Genomic DNA, 21,259 nt, shown 5'->3' with positions numbered 1-21,259 from the left:
TAGATTCCAGTCCTTATCTGACTGTAACAACATGGAATGACTCAGACTTAATCAATAGTTACATCTGCATCGAGGGAAAATGGAATAATTTCCCACAAAGCTCTGGCTCTTGGAATCAATGGCTTCAATTAGCCCATTAGTGGTGCTAGCTGAATGTCAGCATCCCTCGGTCCATAAGGGATATTGTATGGCCAGGAGAAAGCCAAACCGTGCACTTTTATTTCAGTCCACAGGAAGAGGCAAAGAAATTTTCTCAAACCCTTAAATGTTATTAGAGGGCTTTTACAGACAACTTTTGTCTGGCTCTACGGGGCAGCTGACCATGTTAATGCATCAGTGAAACAGCAGAGCTCAGCTCACTTGAAACAAAACTCATGTGAATAGAGATAGGGGCCATAATTCTTCTCCTGCCTGGCCTATTTTTACATCAAGGCAACTCAGAGGTTTAAATGGATACATTTTTCATTTTAAAAGGTACAAATGAAAGAAGACTGCTGACAATTTGCCTTCTTTCTCTGGAGTTATACATGTCATTTTAGCTTTTTGGCTCCAGCACAAATCCTCTGGTTTCTGGGACTAATGAGACGTGTATTGTTATCTGGATAATATGAAACAAGATAGAACTTTTATGTTCTCATCTCCACAGTGATTCCAGAGTGTGAGCTTAAAAGTCTCATTAAAAAGAAAAATTAAAGGGAATGAGATAAGTACTTTTATTTTTACTAACAAGTGCAGATGGCCTTGAGCCACGGAGGCTCAGCAATAAGTCAAGATGTAAATAGCTGCAAGATTCCCCGAGTGTTACAAGGTGGGTTTGGGGATCTTGCACATTTATTGCACTTTATTTTTCTTTCACATGACAATCCAGAGTACAGAGAGCTGGACATTAATCACATATTGCATTAACTCAGCCTCAACCAGAGCAACACATTAATTCTGTTAACAGAGTAATGCAACCCACGCATTATGGCAGAATTTCAGCACTGCCAAGGCTTCCTAGACAAGAAAAAGCAGCTGATTACTTTAATTCCCACTGTCATTTCCCAGTGGTCCCATTTTGAAATATTTAAGGCAGAATCATTATTTCCTAATTAAATATCTGTCATTCAATGTTTTTTTTTTTACAATGGAGACACAGTCGCACTGAAATTAATCATACACTGTATATTTCAAGATTCATTATTGGCTCAGATCACCTCCTGTGGCAAACATTAAACCTTTGAAAATCACAAAGCTCTATGATATTCCATAGCCTGAAATCAGTTTATGTGTCCAAATCTGCCACTCTGTACCTCAGTGGCAAAGCACATGAAAGTGGCAGCAGATGAAGGACACAGAACACCAGGAAAGACATAAAAATACATCACATTAGTGTTCAAAACACATGTGGATGTGGTACTCAGGAACATGGTTTAGGGGATTTGTTTTTTGTTTTTATTGGGACTTTTTTACCTGTGCGAATGTCATGGTTAACACCTTCCACTGAAATAACAGCATTTGGAATTCCCTTTCCATGCACATCTTTCACGATGCCTTTGATGCCACGATGGACCTGTGGAGAGAATAAAAAAAGCAAGTAAATATTGCACAGCAATGAGCAGTAGTATTCCCAGGAGCTTACAATGAATCATTAATTCCATAAGTGAATTATATTTTCGTATTCCTACTTTATGGCTCACAAAATTGTAAAATATCATTATTAACCCCATAGCAACCCTTCAGGCATTAACTTGTGAATCAGTTGGTGAATTTTGTTAGGATTCCTGTGGCATCAAATTCAAGATACAAAGAACAGATGAAGCAACAGACACAATATGGGGTTTTTTTCTAGCAGCCCTTTCTAGCAAGCTCAGCACTCACATCAAATTTTCAGAAGCTTCATTCTTTTATTCCCTGAAGTCAGACCAGCCTGGCTGAAGAGATATGTCTATCAAAAATACCAATAACCACATAATTAGTCACGCAGGAGAAATAGTAGAAACCTTAATCTCTCAATCTCAGAGGAGTTACCCCTCTGCTGAATACCTGCTCCATGAAAACAATCAGGGACTCGCGGTTGTTTTCCCACTCTTCGGGCAGCTCACTCTCGTGGGGATACTTGTCACAGCCAACATAGATGGAGAGCTCAAAGCAGTTGGTGTGCAGGTAGCTGAAGTCATTGATGCCTGTCAATAGTGGGGAAAAAGGGAACAATTTCATTTCGTTTTTCATCTATTGATCAGACCTGAGATTTTATGCCAATTAATGTAACTTCTGCAAACACAAGTTGGGTATTCATGCAGCTGGCTCAGTCTGCAGAATTGGAGGGGCAAAAGGTTTTTAGAGATGCCACATATCCTGTAGCAAAGCACCAGAGTGTCCAAGGCCAGGTTGGACGGGTCTTGGAGCAGCCTGGGATAGTGGAAGATGTCCCTGCCCAGGGCAGGGGGTGGAACTCGATGGGCTTCAAGGTCCCTTCCAACCCAAACCATCCTGGGATTCTACTGATGGAGAAGATGGGGACACAGCCAAGAAAAAGGTCTCTCTCTACAGCAAAAACTTGTGCTTTGCTTTAAGAAAGCGCTAAGCATCCCTAACCCTGGACATGGCCCATGGAGCAGCTCTCCCTCATGAGTGCCCTGCCTAGAAATGGAATTGTCTATGGTGGGCTGCAGGGAGGTACAGCTGTTAACCCAATTTATAGAACCCTGAATGCCAGGACACAGAGCAACGTGCTCACAGGGATTGTTATGTAAAAGTGATTTATCAGAGCAGTTGGTGAAATAGTTCCTCAGCCTGTTTTCCTCCCTGAGTAATCTAACTGATACAAAAGCCAGAAAAATCAATTGTTTGATGTTACATATGGTGTCTGCAGTTTGTAAGAAATGAAAGCTGTTGCAGAAGACTGGGATCTGCACTGCTGCTCTGCATTAGGGATTTCCATTAGAAATATGTCCTAATCAAGCCCCAGGAGCCTCAGTGCCTCCAGTCTCCGAGGAGTTTCAGTTTAATTCTGCATTACAGGGACCACTGTAACCTTTGCAAAGGTCCTGAGCCCTAAAGAGCTGTATGTCCTTACATACAGAGCTCAAACATTTCCATTTTTCCAGGTTTCTCTCCTGTTTCTCACCATTATTTTTCCTGCTTCTCAGTTCTCCACTATCACATAGATAAGATACAGAGCATGAACACAAGACGAAGAAATTCTGTGAGCTTCCTTTCTTATTCCACCTGCATTTCTAATAAGAAAATATTTTAAAATAGGTTCGTTAATGATCATTAATTGTTATGTTTTAAATGGCAGAGATTAACAGGATTTGCATTCACTGAGTGCTTCTGTCTGGGAAGAGTTAAACCAAAATCTCTGTTCCTGTCCAATTACCACAGAGCAGTAGTCAAGTATTTAATGAGCCCTCAGTGCCTTCTGGAAGCAGAGCAGGAGGATTATATAACACAGATGTTAAACTTTTCACTTTTGTTGATGGGGAAAGCCTAAATATCAGCCAGTGGCATATGCTACTCTTCATAAACGTGCTTCCCCTCCACTTGAAAAACAGCCACAATTATTTTCCCCTCACATACTGTATTGCATCCTGATTAATCTGCTGTGAAATGTTTTGCCACACACAGTAATTGCTCAGTTTTAATACATGTATTTAAGAAAATGGCTTAACATTGCCAAGAGCGGCTCTTTCCTACTGCCTGAACGTGCAAATCCAGCCTCAAAACCACTGGAAATAAAATGAAACCAATCTCTTTTTTGCCTTGGTGCAGTTCACCCAGGGCAGAAACTTTATATGTAAGATTGCTGAAGAACTTGCATTCACTGCTGTTCAAAGAATGTGCAGGAAATAACATGGCTGGGTTTTAAAGGCATGAGGAGGTGTTGGGTATCTGTGGTGCACATACTTCTCTGGGGACTGAAAATAAATTAGAAAAATCCCATCTAAATTTTCCCATGGCATGAGCAGTGAGAAGTTTCTGTGCAGGACCACTGCAAGGACACAGATGGACAAGGAGAGAGGGGATGGACAGTTTCAAGGTGTGGTACGGAGAGGAGATGCCACCCACACCAAAGGATGGGTGGGAGAGCATCTGCAAGAACTTTACTGGAAGTCTTACTATAATGTAACAGAGCAGGACATAAATCATAATTAAAACATAATCAAGCAATAAAACAAATCAGATGAAACAAATCCAATATGTAATTGGTCCTAAGAAATCAGGGTAATACTCAGCATCTATGTTGTCCATCTTTACTTAAGGTAACTCAGTGTGACAGCTGTTAGTGACAAGGCCAATGCCATCTTTTCTGGATTGATTCATAATGATGTTTCTTGTAGCACTTAGGAAAATTAAACTCCTAAATTAGATATTTAAGTGGTCAAGTTAGCTCTCAGAGTGTGCTTTAGAATTTGCAGAAATGCACAGAAATGTACTGTCAGGTCTAAGAGTTCGTTTCCCCCAAATTCACCCAACACTTTTTAAACTCCTGAAAAGATATTTGAAAAGCTAATTCTTGACTGTAGCCTTTAAAGGCCAGCCAGCACTAACTTCACACTGGCCAACGTAAAAGCCATTAAAGCCATGTCCAAAATCCAGAAATGTTTATGCAGTGGAAATGCCCACAAGCTCCAAACACGAGCCAGTTCCAGCAAAACCTGGCCTGCACAGGCACTGGCCTGCATCTGTTTGCCATTAGTGCTGTTCCTGTTGTCAGCCCACTGGTGGCTGATGCCTGTCTCATTTCCTAATTTCAGGGAATATATTGTTTGACTGATGCACTTATAAAACACCAGGATTTTGAGCAGAACTGTGATGAATCAGCAGAGTTTCTGATTCCCAGCCTGCTCCAAGTGCACATCCAGAGAGACAAACGTGCCTAATGCTGTTAAAAATGGGCTTCTAATTAGGCTTTCCTGGAAACCGAGGTTTTGGCTGCACCACGGGCCATGGCTTCCCCTCTGTGCTCCTTAGCAGGGTGGCAGACTTGGGTGTATGGAGATTGATCCAGGCTGTGAGTGATCCTGGAAGAATGCCTGTGGAGCCCATGCAAAATTTAAGTGTAAGGATGTCCAGGTCTTTTAGAAATAGGACAGTAGCAGGCAAACAGAGGCTTTTTATGGTGTATTACAGCTCCAAGTGAATGGGAGTGGGGGCTGATCTGTGGCTGAGTTCAGGAGGAAGAGGCTGAAACCAGGATTTCCTTATCTGAGAGCCACTGGAATCTCTCCCTGAAGCCACTGTTTCAGCCCTGACACTGGTTCTGATGTGGGGCAGTAGTTTTCTTGTTGTCACCTTGTGAGATGGCAAAGGCTGACAGGGTCTCCCCTGCCAGTGGGTTTGGACTGGGTTGGCTTCTTCCTGACAAACTGCCTTGAGTGCACAGAGTTCTTAAAACTAACCATGTGCACACGCATTTTGGAAAAGTTGGGTGGAAAAGAAGCAATCACCAGGTATTAATGACAGTAATGACATCTGATACGTGATGAAATGAGGAAATATTCCTCTTAGAACACACATTTTACCGCCACCACCTCCACAGCGCACACCAGGCAGCGATGACTTTACCCTAATTAGCAAGGTAACACTAACTGGAGTTCCTACCACTTACTTCCAGCCACAGTGTGCCAGGAGGCTCCATTGACAGTGCCATCCTCCTTCTGGAAGTCCTCAGTGTGGCAGGCCCTCCTCCTGGCATCCGTCATCAGCCGGTGCGTGGAGGCGTAGGAATACGCCAGCCAGCGGAACACGTGGTCGTCCGGGGTGGGGGTGTAATCCTGGGTTTTCCACATGGATCTCACCATGTCATAGGGATAGGCCACCACCAGCTCTCCCCCCTGCAAGTTGCCACCCAGCACGAAAGGGATTTTTTCCATCCAGGCTATGATTGCCCGTGTCTCCACCGCCACCTGGGTGAAAAAGGACGAGCGGCTTTGATTCAGCCTGGGAATCTGATATAATGCTGTTTCAGAGGGAGGCCAGGCTCAGGAGTCCTGCTGGGAGTTCCTGAGCATGAGGAGCCAGCAGAAGGCATGTGGGCAAGGAGAAGGCCTTCTTTAAATTATGGTGCGTGTTGGCCATCCTTGGGAGGTCACAGACATCCCTTAAGAACTAACAAAACCTTCATGTCAGTAATTTATGGAATGGGAACATCTATGTCGAGTGAGGCCAAGAGCAGGAACTAACAGAGATGTCAGGTGGTGACACTGCTCCCCCTCATTTTGTTTCCAAAATAAGGGATTTTAAATATAGAAATAATAGCCGTAAATTAAAATACAAGAAGTTTCACCTCAACATGAGGATGAACTCTTCCATGAGGGTAGCAGAGCATTGGAACAGCTGCACAGGGAGGTCGTGGAGTCTCCCTGTCTGGAAAAATTCCAAACCCACCTGGATGTATTCCTGTGTCACCTGATCCATGTGACCCTGCCTTGGCAAGGGGTTGGACTGGATGATCTCCAGAGGCCCCTTTAAACTGTAACTATTCCTTGATTGTGTGATTCTAAACTACTAAAACTGCCCCAGTGAAGCTGCTATTAATAGCTGCTATTGTATTTAAAAGGTCAGGCCAAAAAAAGTTAAATTTCTGGCACGATGATCCAATAAACCACTTCAGCACAAGCCACTGCACTGGTTTTGCATATGCCTGATCTGTTGCCATGTTTTTCGAGATAAGAATATATTTCAAATAAGAGCAAGTAAGAAAACCCCAGGAGAAATCTGTGAGTGAGTTATCAAAGATCTCATCTACACCACAAAACCAGGGAGAAGCCTGATCCACATGGCTGAGCTCATGGAGAGCTTCTCCTTGCCTACCTTGCTGCCTAAATTTCGGTATTGAGTCCTGCAGGTTTTTGCAATAGCTGAGGGAAAAGAAAACCCTCTAGGAAAGAGTTTCTTCCTCACGATCTGCCTCTAAAACCTTGGGGGAAAATGGTCCTTTTGTGGTGCATTTTTATTTCCACTGACATACAGGGTACTAGTGACAGGCAGTTTAGGTCAGGTATGGAACGTCACCCCCAGGTTATTCATTTCTTGAGAAATGTAACTCTCACCCTCCCAGCACATCCCAGCCTTTGTGTCCCCTCTCCCAGCCTTACTCACAGTGGCATTTTCAGACAGGTACCAGTCAGGGATCGGGATGTGATGGTTTGGAACTTTTCTTTTACTCTTCTTCTGATCTTCTGACTCCCAGAGCAGAGAGTTTAAGTCAGGGAAGTTATTGTTGATGTCAATGCCATCCTGAGTCCATCGTCCTAAAGACCAGCCCCCCAATTCTGAACCCTTGGATTAAAAACAAAAAAAAAAAAAAAGAAAAAAAAAAGAAAAAGAAAAAGAAAGAAAATTAAAATTAATATTCATTCAGAGTAGAACAACCTGTGAGCCCCTGCAGAGTGTGCAGAGTGTTTGGGAATGTACCAGAGATAATTTTATACATAGAAATGAAAGATGAATTATTTAATTAACTGAAATAAATATAACTGGCACTTTTAAAAAAAATTTGTATGAAATCTTGAATGAGGTGAAGGAAAACCCATGAAAATTTACTTGAGGTTAGCCAAAATATGTCTCTCAATGGAGACAGCACACATCCCCTCCCATGACTATGATTCTGACTTTTCTGTTCCAGTCTTCTGCAGACTTTTCTGGAAGGTTTTCCAGTGCATTTGACCAGCCCCTACAATTTTTCCTGGTGTCTGTCTTTATCCAGACTGAATTATTACGATGCCCAACACACTGTGCTCTCCTTAAAGGCACACTATTAAATTTCAGCTGCGGAGGAATGCAAATTTTCATGTGCTGAGCTTGGTTTCTCGTGAGAAACAGACTGTACGAATTTTCCATTTTCCATAATGGTGTTCCCATCACTCTGTACACCTCAGGATGGTTTGTTCTGGCAGACTTTGTGACCCTTCTTTCCATGTTCATTCTCCTGTTAGCCAACATCACATAAAATTCTGTTTCTTTCGGCTTTTCCCTGAGATGTTTCAGTGGTTTGTGTTTACTTTGATGTGCTCATCTTTTCATTTTTAAATTTTGATCGCTTGTAAAATGTGGGCTTTGAAGAAAATAATGACAAGAGGGGCATTTTTGACTCATCTCCTGGAATGAAAAGAATTCCTCGATGTGTTCATAATCCTCTTACCGCTTTATAAGCCTTGTCATATCCATCAGGGTTCACCGAGGGCAGCAGGTGGATCCTCGTGTCCTGAATGAGGTGCACAATGCGTGGGTTCCCAGCCAGGTACTCCTGGCACATGAACTGCATCAGCAGAAGGATTAGCTCTCGCCCAAGCACTTCATTCCCGTGAGCTCCTGCAATGTAGTGGAATTCTGGCTCCCCTGTGGAAAAGCCACGGAGCAGAGTTGTAGACAGAGCAGCAAATCAAATCTCTATCAGATGGCATTGGTGCCAGTCAGCAACATTCTACTTAAGGAGTGTTGGAGAAATGTCTTAACTGCACAGAGGAGAGGTGAAAATGTCACTTTGGAGAACTAAACTGCTTTCTGTTTCTATTTTAGAACAGGCTTTTGTATCTGTGATATCCAAAGCCATTGTGTAAAACCTCCAAAACCCATTTTTGATTAAACATATTTTTAATTATACTCTCAATTTGGGCACATTAGAGGTAGATTTTAACTGTTCTGATAGTCTCAAATCACATGAAGAAGCCATTGCTAGCAGCTCTTTGGGACAGGAGAGAGTTTTCCTAACAACCAATTTAAACGTATATAAACATGAATATCAGGATATTCATGGATACATCAAAGCACAAAATTCCTTTTTTTCCAGCAGCTGTCCCAGGCACTATGATAGTGGGAAACACCAAAGACTCAATGAGTTTCTATGTTGAAGGATTGTATCATGGCAAGAAATTGAACCCCAGCCCTCACAAACGAAAAGTTATTTGGAGGTTTGGCCTATCCCTGCTTGCAATGCATTCACCCCACATGAAAAAGGTAAATTTCTATCCAAAGCTACATCAATCCTCACAACTAAAAACCATCCCCCAGCACCAAAATTCACTTTTATTTTATTACTGTAAAGAATGATCATTAAAGAATTGATCCCACATTCAAAACCTCTTCTAATTGTGCTCGCCCTCCTCTTCCCAATTTAGAAATGCAGCACTGAGGTTCCTCCCACATACATTTGAAATCTTTGCTGCCCTGAACATAATTCCATCAGTGATAATTAGTGCAGACACAGAGAAAGGGGAGGGGGAAAAAAGCCAAATCCCAACACCCTTCAACAGATTTAGTTAAGACTAAAATCCTAACCAACTTCGTGTTCTCCTGGGTTGTCAGAAATCTCGACAGCATACAGCTTCAGTCCTTGGTTGCTTTTTCCAATATTGTAAATTCTTGTGATATTTGGGCACATTTTATTCACAGTTTTCATCAACTGCCAACAAAAAAAAAAAAAAAAAGAGACATATTTAGACAATGCAGCATCAAAATAGATCCACTATGAACTGGTTCATTCTAAATAGGATGTGCATAAACACTTCATTTGCTTCTCTGATTATGTCTTAGTTGTAAAGTTTTATGTTTAGTTCATGAATTTATAGCTCTGCTATCACATTTTTAAAACATTATGCAATGGAGAGTAATTAAAATAATGGAGAGTAATTAAAACAACCACACTTTGTGATGTACTGTAGGTAAGGGACTTGTGACCCAGGGTGTCAGTGCACAGAAATGCATTTATTTTGCAGATTGCCACGTTCCCTCCAATAGAAATTTTATTTTTTTCACTCTGCCAGCAAGTAGAGACATTGTATTAAAAGCAGTTCTATTTTAGCCAAAGGCTAAAACTGTACTGTATAAATAATGTTACTGACCCAGACCTGTGTTTACTAATTTCTCTCCTCACATCTTCTTCAGATTGAAGGAAGCTCAGCTGGCTGATATTTCCCTGCATCCATGCAGCTCCACAAGCTGCAGCATTCCACAAATGGGGAATGTGAGCCTGTTGTCTCAGAGCTGTCTCTGAGACCCAGCACAGAATCTTCTGCCTCTGAAACTTCCACGGAGCAGAAGCTTTCCTGACGTGCCTGGCACTCCAGTGCTCACAGGATACCAAGAACATCAATTTAGAAAAGTGGTTGAAAGTATGGAAATGCCCATTAATAGTGAGAAAAATGCCCAGAACCAAGTTCAAAGTATATTATATTCAGTGGAAATGTTTGCTTTGGCCTCGGTAAACTCCTCACCCTCTCTCTAATTGCAAACATGTGATCATTTTCTGAGTCAAAGAACTTTTCCTGCATTAGAGCCTCAGTAGTAACCTTTACTGGGACTCTGCAGTGGAGGTAATTGTTTATGGAAATACAATCCTGAAAATGCGCATATTTCATATTTGATCTTCTCATACCCGTTTCCTAGAAATGGCACAATATTTCACCTGTGATCTGAGTTTGTTGTCTCAAAGGCAAGGTTGTACTCAAATGTCCACATCAAAACATGTAACAGTGCCCTGTGACACATGGATACATAGAAATATAGACATAGAAACCAGCACATAATAAATATTTTGGCCTGTAAACCAATCCTGACTTCTGCACACAAGATACAGCGGGTGGTCCCATTGACTGGAAGAAGAATATTGAATGCTCTTTTACAAGGAGAAAACTGGAGCCATAAATTTCATCTTCCTAACCAGAGAGTTCTATTAAAATAACCTGACACCGAGAAAATCCCTCCATCTCACAAATACTTGATTTATTGCAATGTAATTTAATGCTTCCAAAACCTGGCCCAGAGAACACCATCTCCTCCTCCTTCAGTATTTATAATAAATCACTTCAAAGAACAGCATTTTTCTGAGATGGCTGGTGGTGAAGTAGCTATGAAAAGTGACAATAGTGTATATTTCTGGGGGTTGGGGATTTTTTTGGCTGTTATTTTTGGTTATGTTGTTTGTTTGTTTGTTTTTAATAAGAAGTTGTCTCTGGCAGTTATTATTCCATTTTGCACTGAAGTTTTGAGAATAGTTTTAGGAATATAAGACTTGTTGCAATGCAACCTACAATATTCTGCCCACCAGCAATTAAAATCCAATGAGCTCCAAACAAATTAATTATTTTGACACAGAGGAAAACAGAAATTGGGAGAGCACACAGTTCACTTCTCTCAGCCACTGTCACAGATTTTCCACTTGTATGAAGAGTGCAAAAACACTCTGGTTTAAAGCTGTGGATTTTTTTCCCCCAAGATATTTCTAACCTGACCAACTTGTCTTTCGGCAATGACAACATAAATACATTTTATTTTATTGTTCTTGACAGTAATTATGCCAATTGAGTTCCTACTCATCTAATCTTTGTGCTAAGAAATATGGGCCATGAAATCTCTACCAAAATAAATGTGTGACTCAGTACACAATTGCTCAATAAAAACCAGTGGTGATTCATGCAGTATAAATACACCGAAAATCCAGCACACAGCAAGTGATTCACACACATCAAGTCCAAACATATTATCTTTATATTTGAAGAGAAAGCAGGCAGAAATATTTCTTCAGGATAACACACACTTGTGTCTGTGGTGATATGAAGCAAGATTAAAAACAATAACAAAGCCAAGAACAAGGCTGGCTGTGTGAAGTTAAAAGAAACAAGATTAACATGCCTGGTAGAGTTAAAATTATATTAACAGGGGTTTTTTTCTGGTGTTTTTGGTGAAGTTTTGCTAATTTTCACAACTGTGAATATGGAATTGGACTCTAGAGTTTATTCTGATTATCCAAACCCACTGAAATAATTGAGAAAACTGATGGCTAAACCAGAGTCAAATCTAGAAGGAGAAACCACTGTGTCATTCACCACTCAATTACACATGGAAGAAAAAGAGTGGCACCTTATATGAAAATACTCCCTCTGTCATGTAGTGTCACATTTTTCAGGTTAGTTTATGTACAAATCAAGACTTTGGGATTTTATTTGACTGTTGCTTTTAATCAATTAAAACAGGGAAAATATTTTAAAACATATTGCAGACAGAGTTTAATAATATTTTCAAGAGCTGGAATTCGGATTCCACAGGGCTGAAAAGCCTGCACCCATCCACCCTCCATCACACACCAGCCTCTGCCTACCTGCCTCATTTCCTTGTAGTTGTGATGCTTAAAGTCCAGATTATCAGTGGTTGTCATTTCATTTCTTCTGTGGTAATAATTATTTGGATCTGAGAAAAGAAATAGAAGAGTTTTCACCTGCTTAGGAATTTCAAATGTGGAGGTGCTTTGGCACAATGCATGTAAGGAACGTGGAAATCTGAATCTCACAGTCCTGTGTGTACTTAAAACAGGTTTTCTATAAGCAAAACTCAAAACCCAACTGATTTTAAATATTTCTAATCACTGCACAAATCAATTCATACAGATCCAAACAAAAGCAAGGAGGAGGCATCAGCTTTCCAGACAGCTCCTCTGCACACAAAACTCAACTTCAACAGAAAAGCAGAAGGGCAGCCTTAAGCTGCAGAGGAGGGGAAAAGTCATTGGGAAATGATGAGTCAGATGCAAGTTAAAAGAGTAGGAGAAAAATCAAATTAGAGGAAAAAGCCACAGTAAATATTCTGTGTCCACTTGATTAATTTACTATTGCAAGGAATTTTAGCTTTCCTGATGAGTATTTTCCAAGCCTATGCACTGCTTGTGAAACATGGAAAGGAACAACTGTGCATATTAAACATTCCCAATTATCTTCCAAAACAGTTCTTGTGCAAGTCAGAGGCCTTTGTCACTTAAAAATTTACTTATTCACTTATTTATGGCTATTATTTATAAATTGATAATTTGTGCATTTTGAAGCACCAAAGGAGGATATGTGGTTAGAAATGAATCTTTTGTCTCCTTGGCATTCCAGGCCCTTCACCTGGAAATAAAAACCAGGCCAAGACTCTTATGGCTCAGCTTTGAAGTTCCTGATAAATGTGCTCCTAGCCTAATCTATTTTGATTTCTTTTCAGAGACAAACAAGTCTAGTTGGAAAACATCAGACACATTCCTTAAGTGGCCACATCTGGGATGTCTGGAATTTTGAGTAATCATTTGTCAAGCCAGTGGCTGTCAGGCTTCCATGAAAAATTGTTTGCCTTCACACAAAATCATCTTCATTGGTTTAAAATTATTGGGGGAAAAGTGAAATATGAAAAAGTCTAAGTATCATCCTGTCTCATTGCAACACAAAAAGACATGGTCTCAGGAGAAGGAAAATCGTTTTAAACAGTATCACCTGCCAGTTGTGCCTTTTTTGGGGGGAAAAAAGAATAATTCTGTCAGACGAGCACGTAGGCACCATCCCACAGCAACAAACCCTTAATGAAGTTATGGAAAACCCATAACACTGCAAAATACTTTACAACATTTTCAAGTTTCATATTTCTGACATTAAACCCACTAAATATTCCCATAAAATTTTAAATTTTTGGGGGGTCTTTTGCACTATTTAAGTTATTTATGTAATGAAAAATGCAAGTTCCATTAAGCTTCACAGTAACAGGACCCATCCTTGTTTCCACTTCCATTTCCTAATCTACAGTAGAGATGTTGGAAGGTCACATGAAGGCTGCTCTACAAATACAACTGAAAAATGTCCAAAAAAAATCTTGTCTCATCAAAACCCATGCTAATTTGTAGAAATTATTCATTAATATACTAATGGATGAGAAATGGAAATCATAAAAAAACCCCCCACATCTTCTCAAAAGAGACAATGTGTTTAATGCCCCACAGAATATCTTCATAATTGAAAAAATATCCCCACGTTGTAAAAATATAAAAATAAACATCATAAAACTGCCAGGATGTTGAAGGTTTTCTCTATCACCACAAGCCAAAATATACAGCAACTGATTTTTTTTTCCCTGATACTTTAATCCCATTCCTGTCAAAGCCTGGCTCTTTTTCCATACATCAAACACTAATATCATGGGAATAACTGTGAATGCTGTAGAGCTGGTGGAAACTTAAAAAAATTGTGCAGTGAGAATGATTGTATCTCTGGCCCTTCCTCAACAACAGAGCTCCATTTGACAGTTCCCTAGGGAATTAACACTCATATTTTGCCAGGCTCTGTTGTAGCCTGCTTGGATCACTGGATTTCTGCTGCAACAGGAATACAGATTAGAACATTAAAAGCTAAAATGTAGAAAGGCAAACAAGGCTTATGCACAGCTGGATGGATCCACTTTAGCAAAAAAAAATTTTTTTAATAAAAGAGAGAATAAGAGATTGAGAAACTCAAACCACAGAAGGATTATAATAGAAATATACTGATTTATTCGCAGAAATTGCACAGAAAGTCTCTTTTTCTTCCAAGGAGAAAAGATCCTGCAGAACTGTGGCACTCACATTTATACAGAGGGATATATCGGTAATAATCTATAGTTGCACCACTGGTAGAAGTGATGAAGTTTGCTGGTAGATGCACCTTGTTCCCTTCATCCTTCTATTCTTTGTAAGGATGGACAAGTGACTAAAGCTGTTAAATCATAGGTTCATAGGGCCACAGAACAGCCTGGTTTGGAAGGGACCTCAAAGTCCATCCAGTGCCACCTCTGCCATGGGCAGGGACACCTTCCACTGTCCCAGGCTGCTCCAAGCCCCATCCAACCTGGCCTTGGGCACTGCCAGGGATCCAGGGGCAGCCACAGCTTCTCTGGGCACCCTGTGCCAGGGCTCCACCACACTCACAGGGAAGAATTTCTTCCCAAAATCCCATCTATCCCTGCCCTCTGGCAGTGGGAAGCCATTCCCCCCTGTCCTGTCACTCCAGGCCCTTGTCCAAAGTCTCTTTCCTTCTTTCTTGTCGGCTCCTTCAGCTACTGGAAGGTCACAATTACATCACCCCAAAGGCTTCTCCTCTCCAGGCAGAACAATCCCAATTCTCCCAGACTTTCCTCATGGCAGAGCTGCTCCATCCCTCTGATCATCTCTGAGGCCTCCTCTGGATTTTCTCCAGCAGCTCCTTGTCCTTCCTGTGCTGGGGACCCCAGGGCTGGATGCAGAACTCCAAGTAGGTTAATGCCCAATTACTTTGCAGCATGAGGGCTCTGAAAACCGCCCATAAAAAAGTTCCAGAAAGGATCAGTTGCTCGGCAGTTGATGAATAAAAGGGGATTTTCACTTATTACAGCTCTACAGCACCTCAGCCAGTGGAGCCCTGATGCTTCCAGTGGGTTTCAGCTTCTCAGAAGTGGTGCTCCAAATGCAGGACATAATGAAGGCAATGCAAGTGATTGAGAGAAGCTTTTGATAGAAAGAATGTTCTGATCCAAATCCTTTAGACTGCCTTAAAACCTCAACGTGCTATTTTTCAAATGACTGATTTTTTTTAATTTCCATGTAATTTAAGTGAATTTGACTTGTCTTCACTAAATTGAACATCTCACAGACAGCACATGTGCAATCTTGAAATAAATCTGCTGGCAGCCACATCAGGTGATCCTAAGTTTTTTTCCACATGATCTATTTCATGGCAGCCTTGTGAGCATTAACATCACACATGAAATCAGCAATGAAATAATTGTTTTCAACTATAAATTGATCAATTTCTCCTTTTACTCTCAGAAGTAGTTTGCTGGATTTAGAAGTGCTGTTTACACGACCATTTATAATGAAAGATGTTTGCAGAAAGCCACATTTTTATCAAAAAATGAACACAAGTCTAGACTTGACCAGCTAGCCTGGCACTAAGAGAGAAGCAATAAAAATAAGACTGAAGCCACTGCAACACACAGTACTCCATTACAGAGTTGTTAAAATTCATTTTTTATCTTGGGTTCAAAGTAATGGCATAATCATGGTACCAGTGATAGTTTTCTATATAAGAACTATTAAAAATTAAATTTCATCACAAATTTATTCCATTAAAATAATTGCCTCATGCCTTGAATACTTGAATATAAATAAATGCATGAAGAACTCAACCAATTTTCTCTCTCCCATCTCTGGGTACTTTTGATCATATGCAATTTCTTTTTGACCTTCCTTAGGTTTGGGAAAGAAAAGGCAAGGAAAGCACATCCATCCCTCTGAGGCAATTGCAAAAGATTGTGTGTGTCAGTCTCCATCTGTGTATATACCCAGCATTTTTGGAAAGCAGAGAGGGAATTAAATGCTTGTGGTTTTTGTCCTCTTTTTGCCCAGTGAGACATGGCAGCACTGATTGTTGCTATAGGTAGGATTTTCTAGTGTTTTTCCTCCGGGGAGAAGTGTCCTTCCCTTGGTGAAGCAGCAAATCCCTCCTGTTGCCGAAATGACAGTACTGTCACAGCTGGATAACACAGGGGTTTTTATTTTATTAGAGCTACTGTAACAGTCTAGAAAAGGTTGTTTGTCCAAACTAGTCTATGGCACAACAAAAATGTACGTTATGGATAAGCGATAAGCATTTCACTGATAAAAATTACAATTATCTTACATAATACTGAGTGACTTCTGTGTTCCAATTGTCCAAATAGTGTTTTCTCATGATTTATCTGATTTTTGGTGCATCTACCACATGCAGCAGGTTTTATGGAGAGAGCCCTGCCCACAGGAATGGGTTCTAGCTGTCTTTAACCATTTCCGTCTCATTCTGACAGTGCTAACAACCTCTCCTAGAATATTAATATCTTAGTCAGGTTTTTTCTTTATCTTTTATCCTTTCTCCTTATTCCTTTATTACTCTCCCTCGTGAGCCTGCTTGATGGAAAGCTGATACAGAGCACAGACTGAATGCAAATGGTTTAATATATTCAGGGACTAATAAAGACATAAACCTTAAAATTACAAGTCTAGAAGACATGAAAAGGAATTAATGCTCCTGAAAATTTGGTTTCTTTCCACTCGCCCTCCTTTAGCTGTTGGGGTATTTCCCCACAGGTATTTCCCTGTGTCTCTGGGCTTTGGAAAGGCTAGAGGTGAGTGAACTAACAGAGCTCCACTTCCTGATTTTGGAGAATTTAGGAAAATTGGTCATTTTTATGGAAAAAGAAGCGGTCAGAAAAGAAGAGCCTTTGATTTTCAGTCCCACAGTCAAGACAAAGTGTTAGAGCAGCACAAAGCCACTGCTCCCACAGCCAAACCAACCGGATATTTAAGTTGGAATGAGCAAAATGGCACCAAGAAGTGGTGAGGAATCCACTTAGAGGGAGCTGCAAAAAAAAAAAAAGCCCCATCCTACAGGAAGAAAACGTGCATGGAAAGGCTTCTGGAACCTGAGGAACAGCTTTGTTCCGGGCGCCTTGCGTGCGAGGAACAAAATGAGCAAGGAGAAAGAAATGCCAGCTCTTTCTGAGCTAAAAAGATGGGTCAGCACTTATCAAAACCTATTAGTTCTTCAGTCCAATTACATTTTGAATGAACACACCCCACTCCCATTGTGTTTCTCAATGAATGATTCTGGTATTTTCTTTCAGGAATATACTGAATCAGCCACTGCCGGCAATTAACTCAATAAATGACTACCAGGAGGACGCACTGATGCTGCTTCCATGTGAATCCAAGATCTGTGAAAAGCTGGAAGAGCACTCAGCAGGACAGTGGTGAAAGTGCTGATGTGTTCCCAGCTTCACCCACTGACACAGCCCCGTGAAGCTGAAGGGTAACCAATGCCAACACTGCCAAGCAGAATTTGGCCCTGGATGGGTGCAAATCCAGTAAGAATCCAGAGTAAAAAACTGCTGCACTTAACAAAAATCACCTTTCCAAATACTGCCATGTTTGCTTTTTCCTGTTTAGATGCAGTTTTAGGGAACAGAAAGGGATCATGAAGATTTCCCTAGAAATTACCCTACAAAACAGTTTGGGTGCCATCTCTGTCATTCCCTGGAACCCTCTGTGTGTGTCCTGTGTGCCAGTAAAAAGTCATGGTGCTGAAGAAAGGTTCCTTTCCCTTCAGCCTCACACCCTGGTTTATAGAGAGTGGATCCTCTGCAAACCCACAGGAATTTGGGATAAATCACTGCTGAGAGTTCCTTCAAGAGCTGAGGGGAAATATTGTCTGTGGAATTGCCCATCACAATGGCAAACAAGCAACCCACAGAGGTGCAGTGTTCTAAACCCACAGCTAAAAGAAATCAGAATCCTCCCAAAAACAGGGAAGTTCACATGCACAGGGCACCTTTGGTCACTGCCATCAAGTCCAGGATGCATTTTTTACCCACTGACAGCAGTTATCTACATGCTGCTAAATTTCAGTGCTTCTTGATAACACAACTACAGACTGAATTTTATGACAATACTTGCCCCACACTTCTCTTTGGCAGAGAATTATCCCTTCCATGCCCCAAAAAGTTTGTTGGTTTTTTTTTTTCCTGAGTGTTTAAATATCCAAAGGACAAAAATCAAGCTATGTCTGCTTGGCATGTGAAGACCCTACATGACCAGAGGAACTGGAGGCAGCAAGTTCTGAACAGAGGCAGGAACAATTAAAGCACCAATGGAAAGGCAGTTTTTTCTGTCTCTAGTATTTCTTAAAACACTATTCATAGACTCTGGCAAAAAAATCCCCATGGTGCCAGAATCTGAGATCAAAAACAACCAAAAAAAGCAGATGAGAGGTGTGGAGTGAGTAGTGAGCAACTTAGAAAAGATTTGAGAAAAGAGTTTTTTTTCAACATTTATGTACATGTACACACAGAAACGAAGACATTAACCCCCCACAAGACTATTCACAATGTGCTTAGCAGAATCATGGCTTTGCCAGAATTTGCAGTATTGAAGGATTTTGGTTTGGTTTTTTTTAGTAGTCTTGCATAACGTAGGACAATTTCCCTTCACTTTGGACTTACCAGGGATGATGCTGGATTTAATATGCTGAAATATCCTAGAAATTCCTTTCACCCCCTACTCCCCTCCTTCCTCCCTGAAAGCTAAGTATGAGTTCAGCAAAAGGATTTGCCTTCAAAATATTTCAGGGAAGTCCTATGGCCTATATAGTGAAGAAAAAATAAAAAAATTAAAAATCAGGTTATGTAATTGTAATTTCTTGCCTTAGAAGCTTGAGACATCTGCAACCAGCTTTCCCAATACATAATCCTATTGCCTCCATTGTACATGTGCACTCAGGAAGATTTGTTGCACTGCATTTAAGCCCAAACAACAAAGAAAATCTTGTTAGATCATCCATGCAATCTTGTTTTATTAATAAAGGCACTTACAGATACTATGGCTTGCAGATCAAAAGTTATCCTGTCTGTTGGCTTGGGCAGATATTTCTGTTTCTTTTTGCGTGACTCTACTCACTAAAGAGAAATTTTATACCAAAAGCAAAGCTATCCAAAGGAAATGAAATTTTTGAGTCTTGGCACAGCAGCCATGCCAACAGCAATTGATAAAGGCTCTTACCTGGCAAGGGGCAGCCCAGGATTTCCAGCCTCAGGCAGATGCTGCCTTCTTCGAACCAGGAGCGGGGGTTGATGCGGATGTAACGCGCCACCAGCGGCACCGGCAGCATGTTCAGCACTGGGATCTCCTTCTCACTGTTCCCTTCGAAAATCTGGGCAGGCCAAACACGGGGAAGTGGCAACATCAGTGCTTCAAAATGTCTCTTAGCAGTTCTGGTAATGTCTTGGGGTGACTTTGTGATGTGTATCCCATATCGCTGCCTATGCCAGAAATTAATTCCTGTGCCTTTCTATGCCTTTTAACTGAGCCTGAGAGGGGGGAGAAAAAACTGAGCAAAACTTTTTCAAAGCAGTTTGCAGCTTGTTCAAGGTCACACAGAGATAGAGACTTTTTTTCCACCTGTGGCAGGAGAGCGGGAGGGAAGGGAAGCACCCGGCTTGCTTTTCTTTCCAGCCAGCTTTGGGCAGTTTTTTTTTTCCTCAGCTCTTTTTCCTCCAGAGAGTTGAACTTATGTTTTCCTGGGACTTCGTTTTTTCCTTTTCTCTCTGCTGGACTGTTTCAACATCAGAATACATTGGGAGGACTTTCTACTGAGGCCGTGGCCCTGGAGGTGGGCCCACCACCCCATCCCAGCTCCAAGGAGGGGGAGAGAGATCTACAAAAGGACTCTGAATTTTCCCAGGTTTCTCTCAGCAGAGCAAGAGGTTTTATCATTTAGCATCATTATCCCTTTTCCTGTGTGTTTGTTAAATAAATAGTTTTTATCTCTTTCACTTTCCTTCGAGGAAAATTCATTTTTTTCCCTAACCTGGTGGGGGAGGGATGGTTGTAGCCTGCCTTCTCTCAGACGATGTGTTTCTAAATTTGGCCTAATCGGAACAGATAATAAAAATATAAAATCACCTTCCAGGTCCAGGCTGATGGTGGCTCAGGCCAGAACTGCTCTTTGATGAGTGCAGTCTCCCCATTCCCCCTGGACAATTCTGTGTCCATTTCTGTACCTTGGGATTTGCTCTTAAAAATCAATGGGACCACTGAGAAATGCTGCCTTTAAATCATACACTGAGTAATCTGTGGCCAGTCCCTGCTTTCCTACCTCTGCTCTTCTTCATAAAACATGTTTCATTCTACTCACCACATCTCCAGACTCGTTTCTGACAGCAGTCCACGCGTGGCTGTCATTGCTCACCAGCACTCTGTAAGAGGTCACCCAGTTACTCCTTGAAAAAGACAGAGAATAAATAAGTTACTTTTCATAACTTAGAATGACTGCACACTATTTAATATAATCAAGCTTATAAAGCTGCTAGCGGTGGAAATCCCATTTGGCAAAGTCATGCCAATCTGGATTCAACAGAAAATTCAAAAAGCCTAGCAAATAGGAGCAAAATCCCAGTGAGATAATATTCTGGGATTCCAGGAGGTGAGAGACTTGCTGCCCTCCTCTCCTTTTATATGCAGAGTTTGGGATAAATGGCTTATCTAGAACAGATTTATGCAGTGTTCAAAGATCATCTTTTCAGCTGCAGAGCATTTATTAGTTCTGCTATTATTATCAGAGAAGATAGGAAAAAAGTAATAAATCCTCGAGGACGAGACATCTGTGAATTTCAACCAGCAAAATTTCCATTTCTTTCAATAGAAGAATAACTGGAGCCTGCAGTTATTCTTGTATTTATTAGCAAGAGATAGGGACAGTGAGATAATTGATCACAGGACTACTGCACTCCTACAACATCCTGATCAGTCCCCAATAGCTGATTTTTCTAATGTTATCCGATTTACAGCAAAATCCCCTTTCATCTAAAAAAGCCAAATACTTCAGTTATGACTTGTGTGCATCCATCTAAAGAAGAGTAGGAGGAGATGTATAATTCTGCTTCCTATATCCTGGAGTTAAAGCCATGGAGTTTCACCCTGCTTGGGCATTAGCCATGG

At 41.0% G+C, this 21,259-nt stretch overlaps 1 protein-coding gene across 1 annotated transcript in view; it reads right to left on the bottom strand.

The window, feature by feature from the left end:
- The window catches only part of CPXM2 (carboxypeptidase X, M14 family member 2), a 70,331-nt gene that overhangs the window by 8,215 nt on the left and 40,857 nt on the right, over positions 1-21,259 (bottom strand). Inside the window, exons 4-12 of the mRNA XM_010407867.4 lie at positions 20,457-20,541; positions 19,322-19,472; positions 12,083-12,171; positions 9,265-9,388; positions 8,129-8,325; positions 7,087-7,266; positions 5,594-5,891; positions 2,026-2,165; positions 1,453-1,552 (exon numbers count right to left, since the gene is read on the bottom strand). Of these exons, the coding sequence (XP_010406169.2) occupies positions 1,453-1,552; positions 2,026-2,165; positions 5,594-5,891; positions 7,087-7,266; positions 8,129-8,325; positions 9,265-9,388; positions 12,083-12,171; positions 19,322-19,472; positions 20,457-20,541 (1,364 nt within the window). The remainder of the gene's footprint in view (positions 1-1,452; positions 1,553-2,025; positions 2,166-5,593; positions 5,892-7,086; positions 7,267-8,128; positions 8,326-9,264; positions 9,389-12,082; positions 12,172-19,321; positions 19,473-20,456; positions 20,542-21,259) is intronic.

The sequence above is a fragment of the Corvus cornix genome, chromosome 6 (assembly GCF_000738735.6).
Source record: "Corvus cornix cornix isolate S_Up_H32 chromosome 6, ASM73873v5, whole genome shotgun sequence".
In the NCBI taxonomy this organism is placed as follows: Eukaryota; Metazoa; Chordata; class Aves; order Passeriformes; family Corvidae; genus Corvus; species Corvus cornix.
The sequence above is the reverse complement of the archived record's forward strand: the minus strand, read 5'-3'. Positions and strand labels throughout refer to the sequence as shown.